Source organism: Phalacrocorax carbo, chromosome 4 (genome assembly GCF_963921805.1).
Source record: "Phalacrocorax carbo chromosome 4, bPhaCar2.1, whole genome shotgun sequence".
Lineage (NCBI taxonomy): Eukaryota > Metazoa > Chordata > Aves > Suliformes > Phalacrocoracidae > Phalacrocorax > Phalacrocorax carbo.
In genome coordinates, this window is record NC_087516.1 from 81,834,499 (window position 1) to 81,858,666 (window position 24,168).

At 47.9% G+C, this 24,168-nt stretch overlaps 1 protein-coding gene across 3 annotated transcripts in view; it reads right to left on the bottom strand.

Moving 5' to 3' along the window:
* Positions 1-3,446: 3,446 nt before the first annotated feature.
* SHROOM3 (shroom family member 3) overlaps positions 3,447-24,168 on the bottom strand; it is a 105,642-nt gene continuing 84,920 nt past the window's right edge. For all 3 annotated transcript variants that reach the window (XM_064450687.1, XM_064450686.1, XM_064450688.1), the window contains exons 4-10: positions 19,665-22,917; positions 16,515-16,591; positions 12,091-13,011; positions 10,494-11,012; positions 9,498-9,648; positions 5,092-5,364; positions 3,447-4,437 (exon numbers count right to left, since the gene is read on the bottom strand). In XM_064450687.1, coding sequence (XP_064306757.1) covers positions 4,078-4,437; positions 5,092-5,364; positions 9,498-9,648; positions 10,494-11,012; positions 12,091-13,011; positions 16,515-16,591; positions 19,665-22,917 — 5,554 coding nt within the window. In that variant the 3' untranslated portion in view covers positions 3,447-4,077. The remainder of the gene's footprint in view (positions 4,438-5,091; positions 5,365-9,497; positions 9,649-10,493; positions 11,013-12,090; positions 13,012-16,514; positions 16,592-19,664; positions 22,918-24,168) is intronic.

The window sequence follows — 24,168 nt, forward strand, 5'->3', positions numbered from 1 at the left end:
CTAAAAGCATGTGAGGACTTACTGAGAGCTAGGTTTAAAAGACCTGCTTCAATATCCTGTGCAATAGAAAGCATCACAGTGCAAGTGCATGCCTCCATCTTTTTCTGTTCCCCCTGTGCTGGGTCTGGGTGCTATGACAGCAATGCAGTTTGATTACTTTCAAAGCCCTGGAGGAGTGCACCCCAGCTCTGTAGTGCCAAGGCTACAGTCTGAGCAGGAGGTGGTGGACCAATGATTTATATCTGCCTTTTCCCGAGAGGTGTCTCAGAAGTTGGCTGGAAATGGAAGATAATAATTTAAGGAATGCTGACTCAGGAAAATGTGATGTTCCTAACTGTAATGTGCAAACAATGTAACATAACAGGCAACGAGGCACCCTGCTGCTTTTGTACAACTAGCTTTTACTTGGAACTGGCGATGTATGTCAAAAGTGTAACTGCTTTATCCTTACTAGGATTCGTCCCCAAGCTACTGAAGTGAGACTGCGCACTTCACCCTGTGCTAGGCATCGACTGTAGCCAGGTGAACGGGCCAGGTAGCTGGCGCAGGATCCTTTGACAGTCAATGGACTTCTCCAGAGACTGCTTTGGCAAAGGTGCTTGACTCAGGTACTCTGAACTGATTTGGGGAGGCCACGCAGGCTGTCCGGTGAACTCAGCCAGTGCCGCGGGCTGTCCCCATGGCACAGTGGGCGGAAGGGTATTCCATTCCAGTATCCCAAATAGGTGTTTGAATTATAAAAATAATGCTCATTTTTAGCAAAAATGCTAACCAGTTGAGAACTACTGTTTGTTGCAAGATGTGTTTTCAATCATTTGCTTTTAATGTGCTGTAATGTTTAGTTCCTGCTGCAGTTGCAAGGGGAAACACCCCAGCTCTGGGGTGCACAAGCACTTTGGGGAAGGGGTAGCGGTGCAAACCATGCTCACTGTATCTAGCTTACTGGTTTTCTCCACTGCAGCCACATAACTACAGGTTCAGACCTAAAAATCTCATGTGGCCAGACCCCAAATTCAGATTTGTTTCAGTAAGTGTACAAGGACTAGAGAGTAAGTGTAAAATTCTGTTCATGAAATCATGTGGTCAGTCTGGGAAATGAGTTTCCATTATATTCTAGCTTTAAAAACACAAGAGAAAAGCAAGGTGGGATAAGGAGCAATGAATAGATTTCCCTTTTTGGCAAAGGCACTGAGAAGTAAATCTACCAGCTTGGCTAATGTTTAATTACCTTTAAGTACATGTCAAGGTGTGCTTCTACCCAACTTAGCAAAACTTGCGGTCAGGGGAGCAACTGTTGTGCAAAGACTGTTTCCCTAATGATAAACTTACCAGTGCTTACAACAGAAATGTGGGCTTTAACTAATTTTTTACCTAAAGATATAAGCTGTTCTAAAAATGTAAGTCACCATCACCTGCCTCGTTAGCTGATGCTTGTGTGTACCATGGGACCACATGCAGGACTTTCATCATCAACCTCCAAACTCGCTGGACCGCAGAGCCATGCCAAATGTCTGAATTTCCTGTAAACCACCATGAACCCTTCACCTCAACATTTTTAGCTGGAAACCTGACAAAAGAAACTGTTCTGCACACTATTTAGTAAAGCCTTATATACCACCATCACAAGGCTGGCTGACTGCCCACCCCTTGGAAACACTGGACTTGCAGCGAAATGCCAGCACGCAGGGTGATGATTGCCGTCAATCATACATCCCGTGCGGGTGAAGGTGGCTGGACTTCACAGCCAAGGTGCTCCCCCTGAAGTCAGTACTGGTTTCCTGAGCAAACAGGCAGACTCTGCTTGGATGGGAGAGTCTTCCCGGCCTGAGGGTAGACTGCAGGATTTTCTTTCTCAGGAAAGAATTTACTAAATGGAAAATACACTGTTGGCTGGACTCAAGCTGTTCACAAAAGCCCGCCAGATTTGCCAAGTCTTTCTGATCTGTTTTGGTAAGCGTAGGATGGAAGGGTGGCTGTAAAAAGATATCTAAATGAAAACAACTTTTAAATATAATAAACTAAGTGGAAGTGCTGTGTAGGATATTTTTTTTTAGGACCAATGAAATGTTTTGATTGGCCTGAAACAGCTCCCCCCACTGTTTTACTGAAACTCCACTCAAACAAATAATTTTTCTTGAGTGACCCCCAAAATACTTCTCCTTCCAATTTTGTTTTAGATTCAGCTATTAAGGCATAAAAATCAGATCCCCTGCTTAGGGTTCTCATGAAATACTGTGCGAGCCTGTGCAGCATTCAAGCTCAGAAGCCATGAAAAGGGTATGTTTGCTGTCATCACAAGTAATTGGCTTGCTGCTTCAAAAAGCATTACACAACCAGGTAGATTTTCTTTTGGGTATTGGAGAATTGATGCTTGATATGACAGAAGTGCATTGGCATTTTCTTTAGTCTGCCAAGCCGCCCGTGGAAGAGCTATGATGCGAGCTATTCAAAAAAGGGGGGGCTTTAAAACCAGCACAGAAAGCAACGAATGTTGTAGTTTTCAGTCACGTGCTAGAGTTGAAATTCAAAACAAATGGACTTAAAAACTACATGACTAAAATCTCTGCTCTGGTTCTCGTGGCAAGATAGGATGGGATGAACAATGCAACACCCTGGAGAAAGGAGGAGCTTGAATTGCTGCTACAGCAGGAAATCTCTGCAAGGTTAGAAGAGAGATGACCCGAATCTGGCTCATCAGCTGCGGTTGGTAATGTGTTCATGTAGCTTCTAGCCATTTCGTTTAGACGGTGATGCGGCTTGTTAGGGAGGAAAGCACATTCCATACAGAAAGAGGGAGTCTGCCCTGGTCTGCTTTGCTGACTGCAAACTGGCAGCAATCCTCCAGCAAGGTAAGTTGATATGGTGAAGTTCAGTCAAGCAAATTTAGTTACTCCAAGTTGCCCTGACTAGGAAATAAGCCGATAGTCTTTACGGTAGGGTCCTGTCCATCTAACCAGGGTGCTCAACATTATCACTACATGTGCATGGTTTCTGTGGGTAGGAGGAGAATATCGGATTTCTGGTTAATGCCTCCTCTAGCTTGTAAAATAATTTCTGATGAAGCGGGTTCAGACAAATGAGGTATTGCTGTATGAAAAAATTCCTAGTGTACATCATCCCTTCACAAAAACAGGCCTATAAATAACGCCATTGGAGATCCCTCTCACATCTCACAGAAATGCATTCAGGCTGCTACAGTAACACAGATCATGAATTAGATTATTCAAAACAAAGACAGGCTTCCCCCACGCTCCTGCAGTGAGTCCAGACCTGAGTTCGTTACTTCATGCTGACTTGGCCTCCTGAGATGCAGGTCCTCATAAAAGCGTGTTTAAACTCCAGACTCAGTGGAGCACACGATCCAGAAGAGGACAGATTGTATTTTCCTGATCAAAATCTCCTTCACAAGGCCACTTAATGGTATATTTAGCATGTGTTGAAACAGATTGGAGCTTCTTCTGGTAGCCCTTTATTATATTAAAAAACAACAACAACAGCAACAAAACCACGAAGAGATGTTCCAAGCTAATGCGTGACTATCTTTGGGGTTCCCTCTTTTTGTTAACGTTTTCACAGAATACAAAATTAAATGTCTTTTCTACATACAGAACAAAGTAGAATCAAGTAACTGATTAAGAGTATGTACAAAAACTTACACAATCTGTCTTGTTCTTTAAAAAATATAAATATCAAGAATGTTCAGTAGAATGGGTTGGTTTTATTTTTAAGGCTTCATTCTTTTAGATCCTTCATTACTTAATGAGGTGCTGGGCTAGGCAGGAAATGGAGGGAAGAGAGGAGGTCATGTATTTTATTAAACATAATGTGTTTAATTCTCGTGAGATTCTTCCTCATCTCTGGCAGGAGGAGATTTCCCCCCACATTGATTTAAGTTCCCAGGAAGCAGAAGTGGAAGGAAAGGAAAATAAAACCTTTATTATTGCTATCTTTTTCCTTCATTAAAATCTTGTTTTAAACCTGTCTCTGTTCATTGTCTTTGTAGAGAACCATCTGCCAAGTACTTGGATTAAATAGACTCGAGCAGGAGGACTGTATCCCAGGTCCACTTGGGAAAGGTTAGAGTGAGGAAGACACTGCTGGAGGTGTTTTACCACTGACCCCAGCAGAGGTAGCAAGTGCTGCAGCGAGGGCAGCTGCTGCTGTTGCATCCCTGGGCGTGAAGTCTGTGGGGAGGCTTTCCATCAGGCACTTGAGCTGTTCCTGACCCAGTTTGATTTTATCGTCTAGCTCTCGCTGCTCTATGAGGAGGGCGGACTTCATCTTTACAAAGTGCTGGTAGTCCTGGAGCTGTTCCTCAGAGAGGTAGTTGCCCAAGATCTCCAAGACCACCCGTTCTCGACGGTCAAGGTTTTCCTTCAGTTCCCGGGCATCTTCATGCTGGCCAGCCAGCAGTTTCCTCTTCTCGTTCAGCGAACTCTGCACGCACCAGAGAGAGTGCTTCAGAATCAGCAGCACCAAACTCACTGATCCCCCCCTCTCCTTCCCCCCCGACACCACGTTTGCCACCTCTGGGGGAGGCGGGATGGCTGCTAAACTCCCAGACATGCAATCGAAAGCCTGGGGGAGGAGGGTGAACTCATTGCGGATTGAATGTGAATCCCACTGAATCAGACTGAACGTTCTAGTCAATGTGGGGCAGAAAGCACTCCAAACGAGTCAGTAAAACTGGCTTGAAAGCAACAACTGCCAGGAATATCTGGCTTTGCCTCTCACAACCACCCAAAGAATGTTAAAAAGTGGCTTCAACCGAGGCAAAAGGCAGTGGGTTGTTCCACGACACACAACGCCGTACAGCCTTTCCTTCAGCTGCGGGTCACAGACATGCTCTCCCAAACATGGCCGCTCTGTTTTGAGACAAAAGCTGCAGAATCTGAGACTTTTATACAAACTGGGACCAAAATTCGCAGGGGTAGAACCGTGTTTGCTACTGCTTATACATAAACACTAAGACACACGCCTGCCTTCCTGTGAGGCTTTGGAGGTCCTAGCCTACACAAGCACATTCTTCTGATTATTGCTGTCCTACATCCCCCCAAAAATCTAAGACACTACAGTTGTGCAGATACGTACCCGCTCTTCACTGTTGGCATTTTCCCCTAGACTACTCAGAACGTTCTCTACACGGGCCAGGCGTCCCGAGAGGGAGAGCAAGAGGTTCACCACCTTATCCAAATCGCCAATGAACATCTTGTACTTGTCAAACTCGTTAGGTTTGCATAGCTTGCTGATCAACAGCTCCACCTCCTCTCCAAGAGCATTATTCATCTTAATGTCTACAAGCAGGCCTTCCTTGGCTTCCTTCAGGATTTCCAGTTTGTGAGTCAAACTCCCGATGAGCTCAGCCTGTCAGAAGGGAAACACATTGCCACATCGGTCATTACCATGATCATCCCGGTCATCCTGGTCATATGGATGACGACAAGAAGATATGGCTCTGGTTCCTGACGAGTAGGGTCAAGTGTTCAACAGCTGACAAAGAAGTCATTAAGGAGGAAACAGAGACAACTCTGAAATTCCACATCTAGGTGATAATCTGAATACCCGATCAGATGGCATGAAGATGTATTTGTTCTACCACCAACGAACATTTGTGAAAGAGACATCTGATTTGGTGTACCATATTCTGACACCCAGCTACCTACATCTGAAAGATGTAGGTTCTTTCAAGTCTCTATGTGAAAAGAGCTACAGCCACATCTCCCACATATTCCCCACTCCCTGCCCCAGCCTGAAATTTCTTGTTTGGGTGTTATGTTTTTTTATGACCCAGAACTATACGAAACAACTGGCAGAAAAAATGAATTTAAGCTGTATAAATGGCACGACAGGAGGCTGAGCTGATGCTTGCTAGTTACACATGGCTTAGCAAGAAAGAAGGAATTGCCATATATTTCCCTCTCCTATAGTACCCTGAAACTACTGACTGCTCCTTACTCGGCTGCCTTAGTGTTGAGGTGCAAGCCTCAAATTCAACTGTGGCTGAAACTTACTGCCTGTGCAGGCACTGCCTCGCACAGAGAGGCATCAAGAAGGCATTTACACCAAAGATGCTCTAAATTTACCTAATGACTGAGCAAAGACGTGGAGAGCACACACCCATTTTGTGAAAATGCTGGCAACTCTTTCTTCACTGCTGAAGAAAAGGAGGCCCCCAGGGTTTGGTTACTCCAGAAAAAGCAGTGCTGCACATGTGCTGGAGATCCTAATTTCTGTTAGGGTTTATAGGAAAGACATATGCAAATGCAGAAGTCTGTGGCCTGGGGCTTGCAATTCTTGCTTCCATTTACTCAGAACTGAGAGCACAGAGAGCTAGGAAAGCTCTTCATACAAGGGTTGGGTATTTTCAGTCGCTGCAATTTATGCGCTGCTGAGGCACCATTATATGTATGTTAATGTGCTCTGCATACGAACACTGCAGGATGAAATAGAAGTAAATCACAAGGTTGCCTGAAAAAATTCTCTCAAAGTTTACTAACACAGTCATCTTTCCATCAAAATTGACCATAATTTCAAGTAGGAAGGTGGTCTACTTAGAAGGAGAAAGGTTCTTCAAACCCAGGTCAGGCTGGGGGTTGCTCTGAATTGGCCCTTATCCCCAGGGGTGGCCTGTCAGAGTGGGGTTTCAAAGGCTGGTTTCACAGCTGGGAAGTTACCAGCACTGTTTAGGAAGACACCACTAGATGGTACACTTTGCGTGTATCTTCTGGAGAGCGTATGGTTTTGTGGCTGCACTACAGCTTCCATGTATATGCAAAGACTGAATAAAATGCAACTAATATTCTCTTAAAACAAACATCAGCTACCAGGCTTATGCTGGAGTGACTGCTAAGTCACGCTGTTTGTTAGCAGCACAGTTCAGGGGGACAGGAGTCCAAAGGTGGTACTAAATCCCACCTGCTAGGAAAAGGCGCGACTGAACTTCCTTGACTTGGATTCTTCCCTCTGTAGGACAGAGACAAGGACCAACACTTGCCCTTCCCTCTGCCTACAATGCTAATGCCACCTTCAAAAGAAAGATCCAAGGTCCTTTTCAGTTGATTGTTGGACCAAATCCTGAGCAGCAAAAGAAAGGATCCATTTTCAATGATTATGATGCCGGGGGGAGACTCTATAGCAGGATGGTATGGGCTGGACACAAAGTCCGGCATTAACCTTGACAGCTTTTCAGGAGGACCAAGCTGCTCGGAACTGGCAGTTGTTCCTCCCTGCTCCAGGAGCTTTGCCCAAGGTGCAGACCTGCCCTCTGACTGTAGCAGGAGGCTGCGGGACTGCTGGGAGTGACGTACCTCTGTTCTGAAGCTGGACGGGGTCTGTGAAACACTTGCTCTGTGGTCATTAATCAGTGACTCTCCTGCAATCCCAAATGCCAACCGATATAGCTCCTCTGCATACTTACAATGGAAATGAGCTTGGTTTATCCAAATGACCTCTCAGAGTAGCTGACTTCTCAGATAATGCCTATGCAAATGCTATTTCACACAGACGACGGACAAACATGCCAGGCAGATCTTGCTGTCTGGGCCTAATCACTCCCATCTATTTCTGTTTTCCATGCAAATGTAACCTTTGAGGCCCGGGACTTGTCCTCCATGGCAGGACATCTACTTGCAAGCCTGTCAGATGCTTGCAGCATGTCCACCGACTCCTTGGAGCAGCACCCTTGTCTTGTTCAATCACTCCCTACCCTTCACGTTGGTATAAACAGGCAGCTGATTTTGAAGTAAACAGCACCCCAAGAATCAATCGAGTGCTACAGGCATGGCAGGGCAAGAATCGATCGAGTGCTACAGACACAGCAGGGGCCACAATTACCTTTGAAGCTGGGTGCTCTATAACCAATAGCTTGGGCCAGATAATTAAAGCAGCAGACAAAGGCCTTAGGCAAATGCTTTTGATTAGCAACACATGCATAATCCATCTGTGCAGACTTGTTACCCAGAATGTGCGTAGGACCACAGAAGTAAGAGATGAGAGGCATGGCAAGTGTCCCTAACGCATTCCAGTGGCACAGTACGACAGCTCCTAAAGACTCGACAGGGTCCTACCTGCACCTCAAATGCTCCACAAAATAGGGCTACTCTACTCACTTAGTAACAGTAATTTGTGTTGCAGAGCACCTTGATGGGGGCGCCGTTCTAGCTGCCATTGTATTAAAGCTTGGTAGGGAGCAGATTTTGCTTGGCAGAGAAAGGCTGAGAACAGGAATAGTAAGGCAATATGAAAAAGAGGTGAGCTCTCCAAGTAAGGGCTGCAGGAGAACAAATTGCAGGAGAACAAATTGCATACTCGCAAACACCACTCAGCCTCGCATCTTCTCTCTGCTTTTTTACACTTGTCATGGGGATGAGGACCCAGAGAGAAAATGTGGAGTTCTTCCAGAGACATGTGATTTCTCTGCACTTTGAGAGAGAGGCTGAGCTCGGGAGCCTTTCTTTAAATCCATGCCTTATTTCAGTGCAGGAACAATAAAGTACTATATTTACAGCTATGGGACTTGCACAAATATTTGTATCCTTATGTATGTTTAAACTCTGCTGTTGTACAAACAGCATGAGATACAGGCTGTGTTACTCTGTCCAGTGCCATGTAGGAAGTTTTAAATTTATAGGCAGGCACAGCCTCTTTTGACATGAAGGCAGTAGGTGTGTGAAGGGAGGCACAGACAGACGAGTATCTGCTTGTGGCTCGCTGGGATTTATGGGCTTCACAACATGCCTGTAATTAGCAGGTAACCAACGTGAGACAACCACAGCGACAAATTAGAAGGCCCTGCAAAAGCCATGGAAGACGAAGCACCCAAGCCTACAGCAAGAACTGCAGGGGCCATTCCCCAGTGAAATGCAGCCGCAGTAAGAGAGGAAAATGTTTCCTCCTCTCCTGTCCTGCTCGCCTCCCACCCAAGTCATCACATCGAGGTTGCGCTGACTGAGCTGCTGAGGTGCACATGGCTTTCAGCAGGTCAGTGAAACAATGAAGTGTGGGGGAAAAAGAGTAACCAATGTTTCTTTGGAGGCAGGGCGTGCAGACAGCAGGTAAAATGGCTAAATTGGCTTCACTGAAAGGGAAAATCTTAGGGTGAAACCTCGTGCACTCAGACGGTGCATCACTAGCTGGACTCTGTTTCTGTTTCTAATCTGAGCTGTCCTTGGTCCAGTCACTTCACCCCTCTCTCTCTTCCTTGCTACAGGACAGGGTCTGGGGACTGCTTCTTACAACCTGTATGCTCAGCATTTGGTGTAATACAGGCCCGCCTCAGGGTTGTGCAAGATTTGTACCCAAATTTGCAGTGAGTAACTCAGATTAGCTCTCTTCATCCAATCTGGGTCACCCTAATGAAGCTTCACAGGTGGCCTAAATGCACCCAGCCCCCCCTCAGCTTGGGACTGCCAAAAGCTGACATCAAACAGAAACACACTTTAGGGCTTATTATTATTTCAGGAATGTAACCAGCAATTGGTGGTGTGTGCTGAATTTACCTTCTTCTCATTGATGTCCAGCAGCTCCTCTTCCTCACCTACTTCTTCTGGCAAGTCCTTGATTTTATTCAGCAGTTCTGCTTTGGGTGCTGAAACATTGTAATAAGCAGGACAGGTGACCAGGGTTACTGGAGCTTCCTTTTCTTCTCTCCTACACCACAGTGGAGAAAAAGGAGGAGTTCAGTCTGAGCCTGGCTTTTTCCCATGCCTAGATCCATGGTTTTCCAGCACTCCCTCTTTGGTACCTTCCCAGTGTTATTAACCACGAGGGAAATGGCCGATTCCTGCCATCAGAGGGTGCATGTCAGCTGGTTTCACATCTCTCCACTGCGCAGAACAGCACAGCTGCTCTCTTTAAATGTTGACTAGTTAACTCTATACAGGATCAGGTCCTTGCTGAAGCTAAACCAGCACAGCTCAGCTGGTGATGGGTAGACTGACTGTCTTATCTGGCACGGTGCATTACAACTTATTTCTATATAGTTCTCCAGCTGTCACCTGTGAGTCTCCATCTTAAAAAAACACACTGGAGGACTTGGGCTGGTCTTAGCACCCCCCTGTAATAAGTAGGCACCCACATCCCTCCTTCCAAGATTTGGCCCCTCATTATCTTTCTGCTCGTCACTGGTTTGGTCCTGATTTTACTCTCATATCTCTGTTTCTGTGCTTTGGACTGAATTGCTTCAGATTACAAAGGTTAAGATAGCAGAATCAAATAACATCTCCAGAGGTGGCTCATTTCCTGCCCGAGCTCGGCATCGTTTTCTACACAGCCTGGAGAGGCGAGCTCAAGGGCCACACATATAGCCGAGCTCGTGAGAAAGGGCGTTCAGAAATGCCTCGCCAGTCCTCATGCCTGGGAACGGAGAAACTCATTCCCCACCAGCATCCACCTATACAGATGCAGAAAAATTCAGCACAGGCTTGTCCTTAAAAGCAAGCAAGCAGCGAATTCTGCTGCGACATTAGCCCATCACCCAAACACGAAGTGCTTACGTGTCATCTTTGACTGCTGTCCTGCTAGCTTTCTTCTGCGTCATCTTCCTTTTCATGTTGTTCTCCTTCAGCAAGCTGGTTCCACTGGGGAAAAGCCCTTCCATTAAGTCCATGGTCGTCTTCATTTTGGAATCTGGATCCAGGATATCAGCCAGAGACTTGTCTTTATGGACAATTTCTTTTGCTAGAGCCTCTGACTTAATATCCTCTGGGGTCTTTTTCTTTGTCTTAACTGGAGGTGCTGCGCTGAGTGCCCCAGAGTCCACGTTGCCATTTTCTGACTCTTCGGTGATGACTGCTGGCTCTCTCTGGTTGCCTTCAGGTTGAGTTATGGGCTGTCTATCAGCACTTGGTGGCCCTTCAGAAGAAGCAGGTAACTGGTGCTGCTTATCCACAGCAGATGGAGAGCTAGTCCTCTTTGACGTAGGTGGTGAGAGGGGCCAATTATTTTCATCGATACTGGTGCCCAACCCTGTTATCTCCCTCTCGGGCAGGGCTTTGGGAAAGCTTTTGAAGGTGCTATGGACAGAAAAATTCTGTGAGATGGAGATAAACTTACCGCGCAGGACCATTATAAACACATGGTGAAGCAAGTTTCCCTTCTCTCTCACTTACTTTTGCCTCTTACTTATCACTTCAACATGGAAAAGCCCCCAGTATGAAGCTGCTGGCACCAGAAACATATTCTCCCCACAATCTGGACACTGCTCATTTGTCATTCCGGCACAGAAGGAACTAGTGGGTGACAAGCCAGTTTGTTTTCAGCTGGGGACATTGAGTCTCACCACCTGGCAGTACCATCCTGAGCAGCCTATTCTCATTTGTTCTTTTCATGTTGGAAAAGCCCATCACTACCACAGCCCTGGCCACATTCTTCCCGGATGGAAATCAGAGCAGCTCCTTGGGAGCAAGGGAAGCTGTGCTGAGTTAAAGCAGCTGGGCACCTAGCCCAAAGTCCTATCCTTTGGGGAAAAAATCACGATACAGTGTTACTGTGACATATTTGTGTTGTCACTTCTTGGCAGATGGTCACTGTTTCATAACAGCATTATTTTGTGCCAGGTCTAAAATGTATTCTGGGAAACTCTTAACTGTTTGGAAAAACCGGCATGGATTTTAATATTTTTCTCTCTCAAAAACCAGTAACTGGAAGGAGTCAGCAGCCATTTTAAGTCGTCTTCTTGGAGTGAGTGAGAAGCAACCCCACTGAAATCCCTATGGTAACTGCAGGGAGAACGAGACCAGGATAGTTTTGCACCTGTAACACCCTTTGCCTTGCTTACCAAGCACCTGTCAGTGCATCTGCTGATGGGCCGCAAAGCTTTTTGCCTTCTTGCTTTGTGCCCTGCCCTGGCCACCTCATTTGACAATGCTCTTGGCAGCCAGCAAAGCCTAGCAGCAGTGAGTCTGTCTGTCTGTCCCTCTCCCATTATAACGTGCACGCTCCTCTGCAAGCTTTCCGCTCAGCTAGCAGCTGTGGGTGGGTGATCGCGGCACGTGGAGCTGCGGAGGTCAGTCACATTTGCCTGGAGCCCCGCATATCTTACTGTATATGGCCCTACAATGCCTGAGACGCTGCACTACAGCCCTCCCTTACCTCACTTTGGCCTCCTCTGTGAGCCTGGTGGATTTGTCTCCAGCTGCCCCATTCCCCTCAAGCACCACCGGTGGGGGAGGAGGTGGGAATTCCTCCGTGCTGTTTGCAGAAGCGCAAGAGCTCAGCTCAGGAAGAGGACGGGATGGTAGTGGGGGTGAGAAGGGTGGAGCAACGACGCCGACACCAGGCTGGGAAGGCATAACAAACACCTCGTCGTCTTCATCATCCTGCAGCAATGGGGAGGGTGTGAGCTGCAGGCCTGACTCTGAGATCCGGAGATGGGTTGTCCCCTGGGGAGAAGGAATCTCTGGGTCAGAAGAAGAGCTGCTCTGTGTCGGCAGGGACTGCCACCTCTGGAAGAACTTAGGTCCGGATGCTGGAGGAGACACCACAGCCCTCGGGTGGCTGTTGTCTTTGACTGAATGACCCCACACCACTTTGGGTGGGAGGGATCTGTGAAGCAGCCCAGCTTTCCTTCTCCACATCATTTCTTCCGTGGGAGTCTCGGGGGATCTGTCCTGGACAGCATCCAAAGGCTGCGCCTGAATGTTACCATTGCCCTCAGCGGGAACAGCATCTCGTTTGGCATGGTGCTGTCTCAGAGCCTGGCCATCACCTGCACTCTGGAAGTCTGAGGGAGTCTGTGTGGGCATATTAGGGGAGGCCCGGCCAGATCCAGAAGGAGTAAGGTTAAGGAACAAAGGTTTGAAGCCTTGCTTTTGCTCAGGGTAGTGACTCCTTGCCTCTGTTGGGGATGGGACAAATGCAGAAGTCCTGCTATCTGGCCTGGAAAGTTCTGAGAGCTTGTGGCTCTCGGTCAGTGTGGTGGACCTGGTGACAACCTCACTGCTGTGGTGAGGATGGGGATAATAACTTGGGAACATTTTTTCTGACTGGCTTCTTTCTTTCTTGCTGAAAGACCTAAAAACCAAAAGACAGACCACAATAAGATTAATAATTAACCAATGAGCAAGAAAAGCTATTGTGCACCTCCTTAGTGAGCAAATTATGCAACCATATCAGAAGCCTGGGTCAGTGCCTGCTGACTAGGTGAGGTGCAGTCGCGCTTTGAAACTAGTAGTAAAATCCAGTCTACTAATACTAGGGACACGGAGCCAGATCCATTCCTACTCACCATATCCCATCATTTGCAGTGTATGCTAGATCACACACACATGTGCACACATGTAGCAAGCATCACAGTGATAACATAATAGGAAAAATTTTAGGAAAACCTAAGTGCCTGCTTTCCTTTCCAGCTTTGCTTTGAATTTTGTTTGTTACAGGTGGGGCTAGTAGCAGCTGATGTAAGAAAGATTACTTGGCATTATCTACCATCAACTCCATTCTCAATTGCTGATAATTTTAAGAATTTCAGCTTTATGGGCCAAAAATTCCCATAATGCTATCTGCTCCTTTTGGAAAGGTGCCATCAAAATGATTCAACTGTCTCTGAGAACAAACTGAGGCCAAAAAATGCACTATTTTGACTGCGGAGAAAAAAAATAATAAAAAAGCTCTTACAACCTTGGAATCCTGTTAGAAAAAACAGTTCCAGTCAGCTAGGCAGGTGTTACAAAACCCAAAGCCAATGCACTTCAGCTGCAAACGGATGTTAAGGCTGCAAAGCCAGCAGATTAAATTATTCCTTCCAGGTCTTGTAAGAAGTTCTCATGTGAGTTTGAGAAACAGTGTTGGGCCTTTGAAGTGCGGATCCTGCTCAGAATACATAGCCAAACCTACTTGCCTGTATGGCTGTTTAGCTGGAAAACAAAATGGACAATAGTAATAGCGCTAGAAGATGCAAGAGAAGATGGCCTAAAAACATGAGGCCATACCGTAAAACCATAAAATACAATAAAGCTCTACTGCCAATATATTTTCTGTTCTTGAGATGCATTGTTCAAATAATCCAACACTACCGATCTGTGATGTTTGAGGCTCGGGCCCCAAATTTGCTCTCAGAGGTACTGGTACAAATTAAGAATAACTCTGTCAAAGACATGGGTCGTTCTGGCTTTACTCTGGTGTAACTGAGAATAGAATTTGGCAACCTTTGCCTGGGGGTAGGGAAATGTCCCAGACAGCCTGCTCTTGGTATTGTCTGTGGTTCCTGGACAGTAGCAAAGTGTATTTTTTTCAGATGCTCAGTGTTTGTTGGAAGCGCCAGATGATAATTCTCTAATTGAAAGATCTCTCCTACTGTGGAAGCAACAACCCTTCCCAACAGTGCTTACGAGACAGCTATTGTATGACGCCTGGGGAGCAGCGTAAGAGCACGGAGTGTGAGTCACAGAGCACATGTGACTGGACCAAGCGATTGCGGACCAGGGCTTCCATAATTTCACCATTTGACAGTTTCCCTCTTGAGCTAGAGAGGTGGTTGGGATGGTCCTGTCTCCCCTCCAGCACATTAAGCAGCTGTGTCCCAAGGAAACCTAGAAGCATAATTCTTGCTGCCTGTTATTGCCTTCCCTGAAGGGCCTATGCAAGGAGTGTGCTGCAGACAGCGATAGGATGGTGATTGTTAGATGTGAGAGGACTGGCTAGAAAAACAGCTCTTTTGGGCTAGCAGTCACAGGGCAGACAAAGACTCTGTCTCTTAAGGGATGGACTAAAGATGCTACAATAATCCCATATGACCCAGACTGTGAAGTACTCACCCTGGGGCAGGGGAATGTTCAACAGCATTCTAATAGTGGAACTCGCTTCTGTGAATTGTTGGGACATGAGTAAGGTCCTGCTCTACCTGTCCCTTTCAGTCTGCAGAGGATTCAGATCTCAATCTCACTGAGAGTTAAATGTAAAACTTCTACTAGCTTCAGCAGTGCATGATCAGAGCCCCGTGGCTTCCAAAACTCATGCCCATCCTCCTTCAGGTCATTTCAGGTGCAGTAACATAAGAAAAATCACTCAGCAGCTGAGGCTCGTAGGGAGTGATTTGCAGCCTTTGTAGTGAGACCCTGCGTCCTCAGAACCAAGGGCTTTCTCCTGTCTTCTCCCATCCTTTCGTTCTATCTTTTGGGAAATCCAGTTCTGATCAAGAAGGGAAAGCCACACCATATCTCCCAGAATAAATGTGCTCGCAGAGCAGGCAGGATGCCTACGCAGCAGAAACATCATAAAACTGTTAAGTTAATACCAATAATCTTTGTGCAGTGAAGCATGAAAATGAGAAACCTACATTCGTGCCCCAATAAACTTGTTTTCAGTCTGGGTGTTCAATCCCGTTACTTGGAAAATAGGTTGGAGGGGAAGAAAAAGGAAGCAGCAAGTAGTTATTGAGAAGAGTGATGAAATACCGTCTCTAGAAGAAAGGGGGAGGCAGGATGAATTAAACCAGCTGTATTGTTCTCTTAGGAAAAAAATGGAAGAAGTTATTCCAAATCAAAATAAACGGGTGTGTTTTAAATAATCATTAAAAGGATGTGCCTGAAGGCAGACTGAGTCCCTCTAAAACAACATTTGTGTTGTCTTAGGGGCAAAAATGGCCAGCCAGTCAGACGGAAGATGCAGCTAGGAGCCTTCCTCTACTTCTAGCTGTCACTCCCTGACCCAGAGCTGCATGGTGAAACCTTTGGAGACAGCAGTGTTAACTCCCACCGCGGCAACAGAGTGGGATGACATTTACTGCAACTTTGTGAGAAACACAGCTTCTCTGTGAATAATTCTTCTAGTTCCTCTTGATGGTTTTTACTGTAATATGAGTTAGCTGTTCGGGCACTCAGAGCTTAGGGCAAGCATCTACTAATTATTTAAATGTAAATACAGCAAGATCAACTTCACTTCTAGCTAACGTCAAAAAAATGCACTGCTAAGTGGATAGTTACATAAGTCCTAATATTATGAGTTTTATGATTACACTTTTCTATTTTTAAAAACATTTCTCTCGCCCCTGTTGCTGAGCAAAATATCCTGCCTGCACAAAGGAAAGCAGCCTAAACACAAGCTCCCAGTTCAGCAAGATAAATGAAACCTCCCGGTTTTAGTCTACACAGATGTTCACTGGGTTTTGGGGGAGGCAGCACCCTGGGCTGGAGAAAACCAGACAGAGTGGGACATGAAGGTATTTTTTCCTTCAGAATTCTTCAGTTATTATAGCATCTGGATGTGAGTCTTAACAGCAGATCAAACACATTTTGGAAAGTATGTAATTGGAAATTTGCTGCAGAAACATGCTCCAAGATGACATGAGAAGGACTTGATAGTGAATTAATGTCTACAGTGAAAAAAAAAAGCTCACAGTAAGTTTCTCCTCCTAACTCTGCTGGGCACAGCACACCCAGAAATGTGTCCGTGCAGATGTTGTCTCTAGCTTGTCACGATCCATCCGTTCACATAGACAATGTATGACAACTGCTGCTGGCAGCAGGATGGCGAGAGCCGATCCTGCAGCGGCAAAGGGGACATTAACATATACCTACCTGGCTCCTGCGCTGACCACATAGAAAGGATCTCTCACCATGGGGCCAAATTCACTGCTCTCCCTTCTCAGCAGGTCCTGGAGTGCAAAGGCAGTATTAGCAGTGAGCAGAAAGCAAAACAAAATAACAAAGCACCAATGTTTCCTAGTAAGAAGAGAGCACAGCATGTGCCATATAAAGATGGGAGGAAAACTCTAGCGTGGCATACCACCCTCCAGCATCCTACCCCTACTTAGAGGACCTGTCTGCCTTTTTCAGGATGGATTGTGGACCAACAGGCAGACTCATTCAGAGAAATGTTTTTTTGAAATCCCTCAGCAAGTCCTTGCCTCTTCTAAAAACATGCTAATCAGCATCAGTGGGACCTGGGTGTTCACCTCTGTTTAACGTGCAAGCAAGAAGCTGAGACATCACTGAAGCAGCCTCAACCTGTGAAGCTAAACAGTGAACAATCTGCGCCCAAGCCCAGTAGCAGAACAAGGCTAAAAGGCTGCAGGGCTGCTGAACGCCACAAAGGTTGGAAACTCCAGCCACAGGCAGAGGTGCTGAAAAACATCATAAAATCCAGCACTTGGTTCTTTTGAAAACCAAAGCACAGGAAGTATCTCCTTTTTAGGTATTTACGTCAGCTAAAACCAGAGAAATTTTGCAGCTGAAATACATTTGTGAATCTGACTCTCTCCCACCATAGGACACCAGATCATTATGAGACTTGAAAGCAAATGCTAAGCCTGCTTTTGAAGAGGTTGGTATTTTCTCCCGTACGATCTTTCCAGCAGAGAGCATTTCAGTGCCCCCCTTCCCCATACCCTTAGTAATTGACTTTTTTGGTCAGTGTTGCTGCAGAGGGAGGGTAAGCGCAGATCTTGATTTAGGAGTTTAGGAGCTGGGAAATACGCAGCTGAGACAGACTAAAAAAGCAGAGAGGAAGGAAGGCTGAGAATGCATTCTCAAGCCTGAGAGCTAATAATTCCACATGGCTATCAATTTCTTTATATCTTTAAACAAGTCCCTACAGTGACATCGCAATGTGATTTATATGCAGCCTGAAAGGAACATTAGACGCTGTACACAATGCCCTGAAAAACATACAGCGAGGCACAGAAGTCTGCTGCTAAACTGGAAATATTTCCCACAAAAAGTCTGAAAAGGCAAAAAAAAAAAAATCAAAACCCCAAACAAAAAATCACCCTGTTGCTTTGGCTTTGTCCCCTACTTTTATAGCTGTGGTTTTATATTGGAGGCAGATCAGAAACAAACCTAATTAAGAGAGCACTTAAACGTATACTTCCCTTTCAAACAGACACTTATGGATTGGTGTATATATTTGAAGTCAAACATGCTTTCTTGCATTAGGATTTAAGAACAGGATTTTCACAAGGGCCTTGCTGCCTATGGGACTAAATCCTCATTCCAGAAGTGGATACAGCTAAATCACGCTGGGCAACAGCGGTAAGGGCTCTCCCCTCTTCTACACTTGAACTACGACCCTGCGAGCAGGTCTGCACTGCTGTTCATCGTCTTCCTCGAGTTAGCTTCCAACAGGCAGAAACTCTGGCTTGGCTGATGAATGTATGCAAGAATAAAAATGAGCCAACGGGGGAAATAAAGGTCTTAAGAACTACCCTATATGTCCCCTGCCCAAGAGAGGGGCCTGGGTAAAAATGAGCTAGGGTTGCTCGTTGTCTGACCTGTCATTTAAAAGTACATTTTAGTGATTTTTCTCTTTCTGGATGCCTGTTTTTGTTGCTGCTCTGACTGTTCTGGGAAGCAGAGGAAGAGCTGTAGCTTGGCCTTCGCCCTAACTTTCTTAAGGACTGTCCTCCTGAATGCAAGGCTTTGTGATCCGCAAGTGTGACAAAATTGCACAGGTGACCCTGATGCCTCGCTGATGTGGAAAAATACTGATGGCGGGATGAGATAGCACTGGTATGGAAATGCATTCCAGTCACTTGATATGCACAAGCTGCTTTTTAAATTCTATTTTGAAATGTAGCATGGGATCTGAGGTCTGTCGAGGGAGGACATTTAGAATGAAGCACACAATGAGTTTGGGAGGATGGCTCCTTCCCCTGCACCTTGGTTTGGCCTGCTTCCGAGACGCTGCCCAGAGCCTCCTTTACGTTACTTGACTCAGTACCACTTCATGGCACCTAGATAATCTGTTCTGGGCCAGCAGCAAGTGCAAAAGCAGAAGGAGATGTCCTGGATCTCAGCTGCCCCGTAAATATGTGAGACTGTCCGAACACTCAGACTATTTGGAGCGAGGAGCCTGTCCATACATTTTGGTTGTTTCCTCCCTCTCCTGGCGTGGAAACGGGGATGGGGCAGCAGACCCACCACTGCTGCAGATCTGTGCAGCTCAACTGGTTGCAGTTACCTAAATAGGTGTGAACAGATTTTGGCCAGCTGAAGAGCTGGCCTGGGCTGTCATTCTTTAAGAATTTAGCCTGTTTCTACTATTTACCAGCATCAGAGTCAGTCAAATTCCCCATTTGTGACATCAATGCAATGTTCCCAACCACGAAGCAGGGGACATGGAACGAGCGGCCAGGGTCTCCGCTAAGTTTTCTCTGCAATGTTTCCCTCCAGGGCTGGAGGCAAAACAGAACGGTTACTTGGCAGTGCCTCCGCCGAGCATTTCCCAGCACTGTCAGGCACAGTGGGAGCCAGGGCAATTTCAAGCAGCTTTTAATCTGCTCTACTTTGTACCAGGAAAGTGGCTAAGGCAGAACAGCAGCAACAGAGTATCACCACCTTAACGATAGACCCCACCAGAAAGGTGATTGTGCTTCTCCGGTAATGCTGGCAGGTAAGAACAGGACACCCCAGATGGGATGTCAGGAGCAGCAAGAACACACGCATGCTACCAGCATATGTGCTGAAATCCCAGCATCTCTGAAACCCCTGAAGTAGCCCCAGCAGTAAGAGGGCTGAACAGAAGCAGTACCCTACCAGCAAGCATTTAAAACAGCATCCTGGTGATTTAAACACAGTCAACTGTCTCCATCTCACCATGCATTTGACCTCTCTCTCTAACCAACGAAGTAATTGCCATGACTGAACATCGGCCCGTCCTCTGACATCCCCCCGCTTTCCCTGGTTCATAGAGCCTTGTTTGCCTGCATGTGTGACCTGGTTTCCACATACCTGGTGTTTCTTATCCGCTGTGGGAGACGATCTGGAGCGTGTATGCACAGGGACCATCTGATTATCGTACCTATCGAGCAAGTCTTCCACAGACACCGATTTCCCAGATTTCCTGGTGGTGGAGGGTGTTTCAAAGACCTTCTCCTGCTTCCCATAGCGAGGCTGGCCCTGCACGCCCAGAAGGTCTGTCTGTGTGCCTTTGGTGAGCTCCGTTTTGGCTCTGTAATCCCGGCACCTCTCTGTTTTCGGTCGGCTCATGACCGAGTTGTCCTGGTGTCCTTTCTTCTCATCTCCACTCATGTCAAAGCAGCCCATCAGCCCAGGAGGAAGGGTAGAAGATATTCGCCCTGTCTTAGATATCCGCTCTACAGACTCTCTCCGGCGGTAAAGGTTCTGGTCCTGGAGGGAATTCATGCTGGAGGCGGAGGAAAGGCTCTGGCTGTCTGGGCCAACTGCTTGTAGGAAGGAACTGTGGGAGCGCTCTCTCAGCAGTCCGACATCTTGTGAGGACGGCCGTCTCCCTGTTTTGCGCTCAATGTAGTCGGCGAGGGCGTTCTGCTGGAGTTGTTTGAGCTCCGGCTTGGAGAGGCTAGCTGTGGAAGAAGCTTTGCCGTCCCTTTCGAAGATCTTACGCCGGTCAGCCACCGTATTCTCCGGGAAGATGAAATGGATGCCTTTCTTCTGGAAGGAGAACGGCGATGGCTCCCCATCAGAGATGCCCACCTCGTTCATCTTCTCCGGCTCTGAGTAAGACCGCTTCTTCTGCTCTGCTGTCAGCCGCTTTCGGCCCCCAATGCGCAAGATATGCTGTGTCTTGGCGTAGTCCAGGGTGGAGCCTTCTGTCGGTGTGACGCTGTGCCTCTCCTTCGGGGTGTGGGGAGATGCTGCTATGCTCCTTATGCCCACGTGGGCTGAGGCGGGCCTCTGGGTCATCCTCTTGGGTGTGCCCCCGAATGGGGGGCTGATGCGACGGAAGGATGTGGCCCTCAGCACCCTGGACTGAGCATCTTTAATGCTGTTCCTGTAGGCCCTGTTAAATGGTGTGTCCAGCTGTGACCCATGGGCATCCTGGACATTATCCTTCCAGAGGATCTCCTTCTCAGGCTCACCTCCCAGCTGGAATGTGCTTTTACTCCTCGGTAGCTGAGCCGACCTTATTTGCACCTCATTTTCAGGACACAGGCTGTAGTATTCGCTGGGTCTTGCCTGCTTCACCGAAGCCACCATCTGCAGCTCTATGGGGCGCCAGTCAGCCTCTTCCAGCTTCCCGTTCCTGATGGAGGGGCTGGAGACCCTACCTGGCTCACTAGGGAGCTGGCCGGGCTCGTGGAGCTTGTTCCGCATGTCCTCCAGGCTGTGCAGAGAGCACCTCGTGCTGGAGGGCTGGCTTGCCCTGCTCAGCCCATAGTGCTGGCCGAAGCTGGGAACACCAGCACTCTGGGGCCGGTGAGTGCTTTGCTCTCGCTGCTCAAACTTGCAGACCTTCTCCAGCACGGAGCAGCGGGGCTTGCCGGCGTCTGGTTTGCTATAGGGAAAGCTTTGGGTGCTGCTAGAGCTGAGCCGGCTCCTCCCAAAATCAGAGGTCTCTGGGTGCTGTGGAGAAGGCGGCTCTTCGCACTTTGGCTCGGCGACACGGAACGGAGTCACACTCGTGCCCTCCTCCTCCTGCCTCGCAAAGGCCTGTGCATCCACATTGCTCCACTGTTTGTGTCCCTGTCCCCTGTGATCCTTCTCCTCTTTACCACTGCTGTTCAAGAAGGAGAGTTTGGTGTTGGAATAACCCTCGCCTAGTTGCATCTCTTTTAGCTCAGAGCTGCTTTGCCTCCTGGAGCTCTCTGGGATGTTCTGCGAAGAGGAGAAGCCATACTGCTTGGCCTTGCTGTGACCCCACTGGTGGTGAGCAGCAGCGTTTTTCTTGCTTATCTGTGTGTTGCCATTTTTGTCCTCCTGGGATTCAGCAGTCCACTCCTCTTTGGGTTGGTAATGGGTTTTTCTCTCACTGGCATCCCTCAGCTGGGGCTGTGGGCCTTGAAGACTTTGTTTGGAGGTCTGTGCAGTACTTGAGATCTCTCGGTTGCTGTGTGCTACCTTGTAAGGGGGTAACAACTCCTCCTTTCTCGACATGGTCAGGCAGACTTCCAGGCCTGCCGTGCTAGGGGACTTTTGCTGGAGAAGTTTTACTGTGGCATCGGGCTTTCTCTCAGCTGCTGGGGGCTGGTAGAAGATGTTTGATCTGGTTGTAGTGCTTTGGTTTCCATTCTCATCAAAGCCCAGGGTGCTGCTGGCTACGGCCTTGTCGTAAGAGACTGGAAGAGGTGGAGAGTACCCACTTTCTTTGGCCAGAGCTGGATAAAGCATCCCATTATTGCTTGCAGAAGGCTGGGGCACCTGGGCGTAGTGAGGCTCTGGGGAAGGTACTGGGTAGACACCAGTAGGCAGCAGGGGCTGCCCTGGCTGGGCTGGCTGGGAATAGCTTTGCTTGGGCTTCACTGTGGGGCTGCTCTCCGGGCTCTTCTCCACCACGGTGTGCAGATGCCCTTCTCCAAAGGAGGTTTTCAGCAGTGGTCCCTGGGATAGTGTGCTGACGAATGGAGGCCAGGTCCCTTTTGGCTGGGTTCGACCAGGCTTGTTCAGATCAAGGCCAGCGCATGAGCTGGGCCTCTCATGATGCCTGATGGCTGCGTAGCTGTCGCTTCGAGTGGGAGGCAAGGGAGGTCCCTTGGGGGGCGGGCTCTTGATGTCTGAGGAGCCCTGGCCCAGCTGCGCCCAGGAGGGAGCTGCGTTGTGCCGGCTGAAGCCGTGGAGTCTGCCGTGGCCGTAAGTGTCCAGCGAGGCCCGGGCCTCGCAGCTTGGAAGCAAGGTGGAGGACTTCACCTCATACTCTTCGGAGATCCCCCGCTGGGCGTCGTAGACTGTCTTGACATACCTGATGTCAGCTTGCCTCATCCCCTCCTGCAGGCCTCCTCGGGACTGCATGCTGTCTGTGGAGCAGGAGTGCTCCTTGCTGAATGGAGGAGCGGGATACTCGGGGATGCTAGAGTTGGTGGAGAAGGAGCTGTAGGCAGAGTCTCTCTTGCTGTGGAGGTGGGAGAGCTGGTCGATGCTGTTGGTGGATTTGGCTGGGGACAGGTGACAAGGGTGGTAGCCAGGGGAGGAGTGGTCCAAGCTCTCCATGCTGCCCCGAGAACTGTACTGGTCAGGACTTCTCCTCAGATAGCCATGCTCGTAGCCAGAGAGATCGCTGGTTGAGGAGCTGGGGAAGTGCGAGAGAAGAGTCAAAACCCACTGTCAGCAGAGGAGAGGCACAACAACTTATAAGTGAGCTCAGAAGCAAGATGTTTAGTTTTGAGAAGTGCAGATGAAAACCCATATTTGGGCCTTACTCCATCCCCTGTTTGCAGTCATCCCAGTTCACAAAGAGGAACTGCCTGACATTGCAACACATGGCTGTTATTTACCACAGAAGGGTGGGAGGGAAATGCAGACAGAAAGACAGTGCATCTCTGGAGCCAGGGAGGATCAACCCCACCCATCAAACCCATCCAAAGCACTTGGAAAGCTGAATGAGCGCCGACGCCACCAAGGAGGAAGAGAGAAGCACAAGAGGCATTCTGGGGGGAATCTAATCTCTTTCTTTTTTTCTCATTTCATTTCTTTTTATGGAGATGAAGGCTATGCCCTGGCAGGCTTCCTGGAAATTCAGCTGTCCCAAGGATAGTTTGTTTGCTGCGAGAAAACTAAACCGACAAGACAGAGAAGAGATGCATGTGTTTGTGCGTGGAGGCAATTGGGGGTGCAACAATAGAAATGGTTTGAGGATGCCCCAGGAAGTCTTCAGCCTCCTCCTCATGTAGCTCAGCAGGTGCAGGCACACCTCGGCACCTGCTCTGAGATACACGTGTGTCAAAAGAGGACTCATGGCTGCCAGAGATGTGTTCAAAAGGAAGGATATTCAGAGATCTTTCTGTCAGTGGGAAGGAAAGTCCTTGTGCCAGTCACAGTTCTTTTTACCCATCACATGAGGATATCAAAATTTATGTGGAGTTTTCCCTGGCTAGTCTCTCCTCCCGGACCAAAGCAAATACAGTGAGGACTGGGGAGTGTAGCCTGAGGATTTCACTTTCCTTCCCTCTGATCCCAGCTCCCCTCCCTGAGATATCGCTTTCTGTAGTTCCCTGTGCAGCTACATGTGCTGTCCTGGCAGAGCCACAGGAAAGTGCCAGGTAAGGAAAGACACGAAGGGTGGCAAGGCAAGGCTCAGAGCTGGAAGCAGGAATGGAGAGAAACTGGGTTTGCCAGGGTGCAAGCTGCAGCCTCAGCTGGCATAGGGAAAGACAAGCTCCATTTCTCCTATCTCCACTGGGATAACAAAACCAAACCTGCTCCATGCAGCAGAGGAGCTGGGGATGCACAGCAACCCTGGGAGTCAAGGAGGCAGCACCTGCATTTGGTAACAGCCCCCTCCCTAACAAGTGTCTGCTGGAGAGCCTAAAGCTTGCTGCAG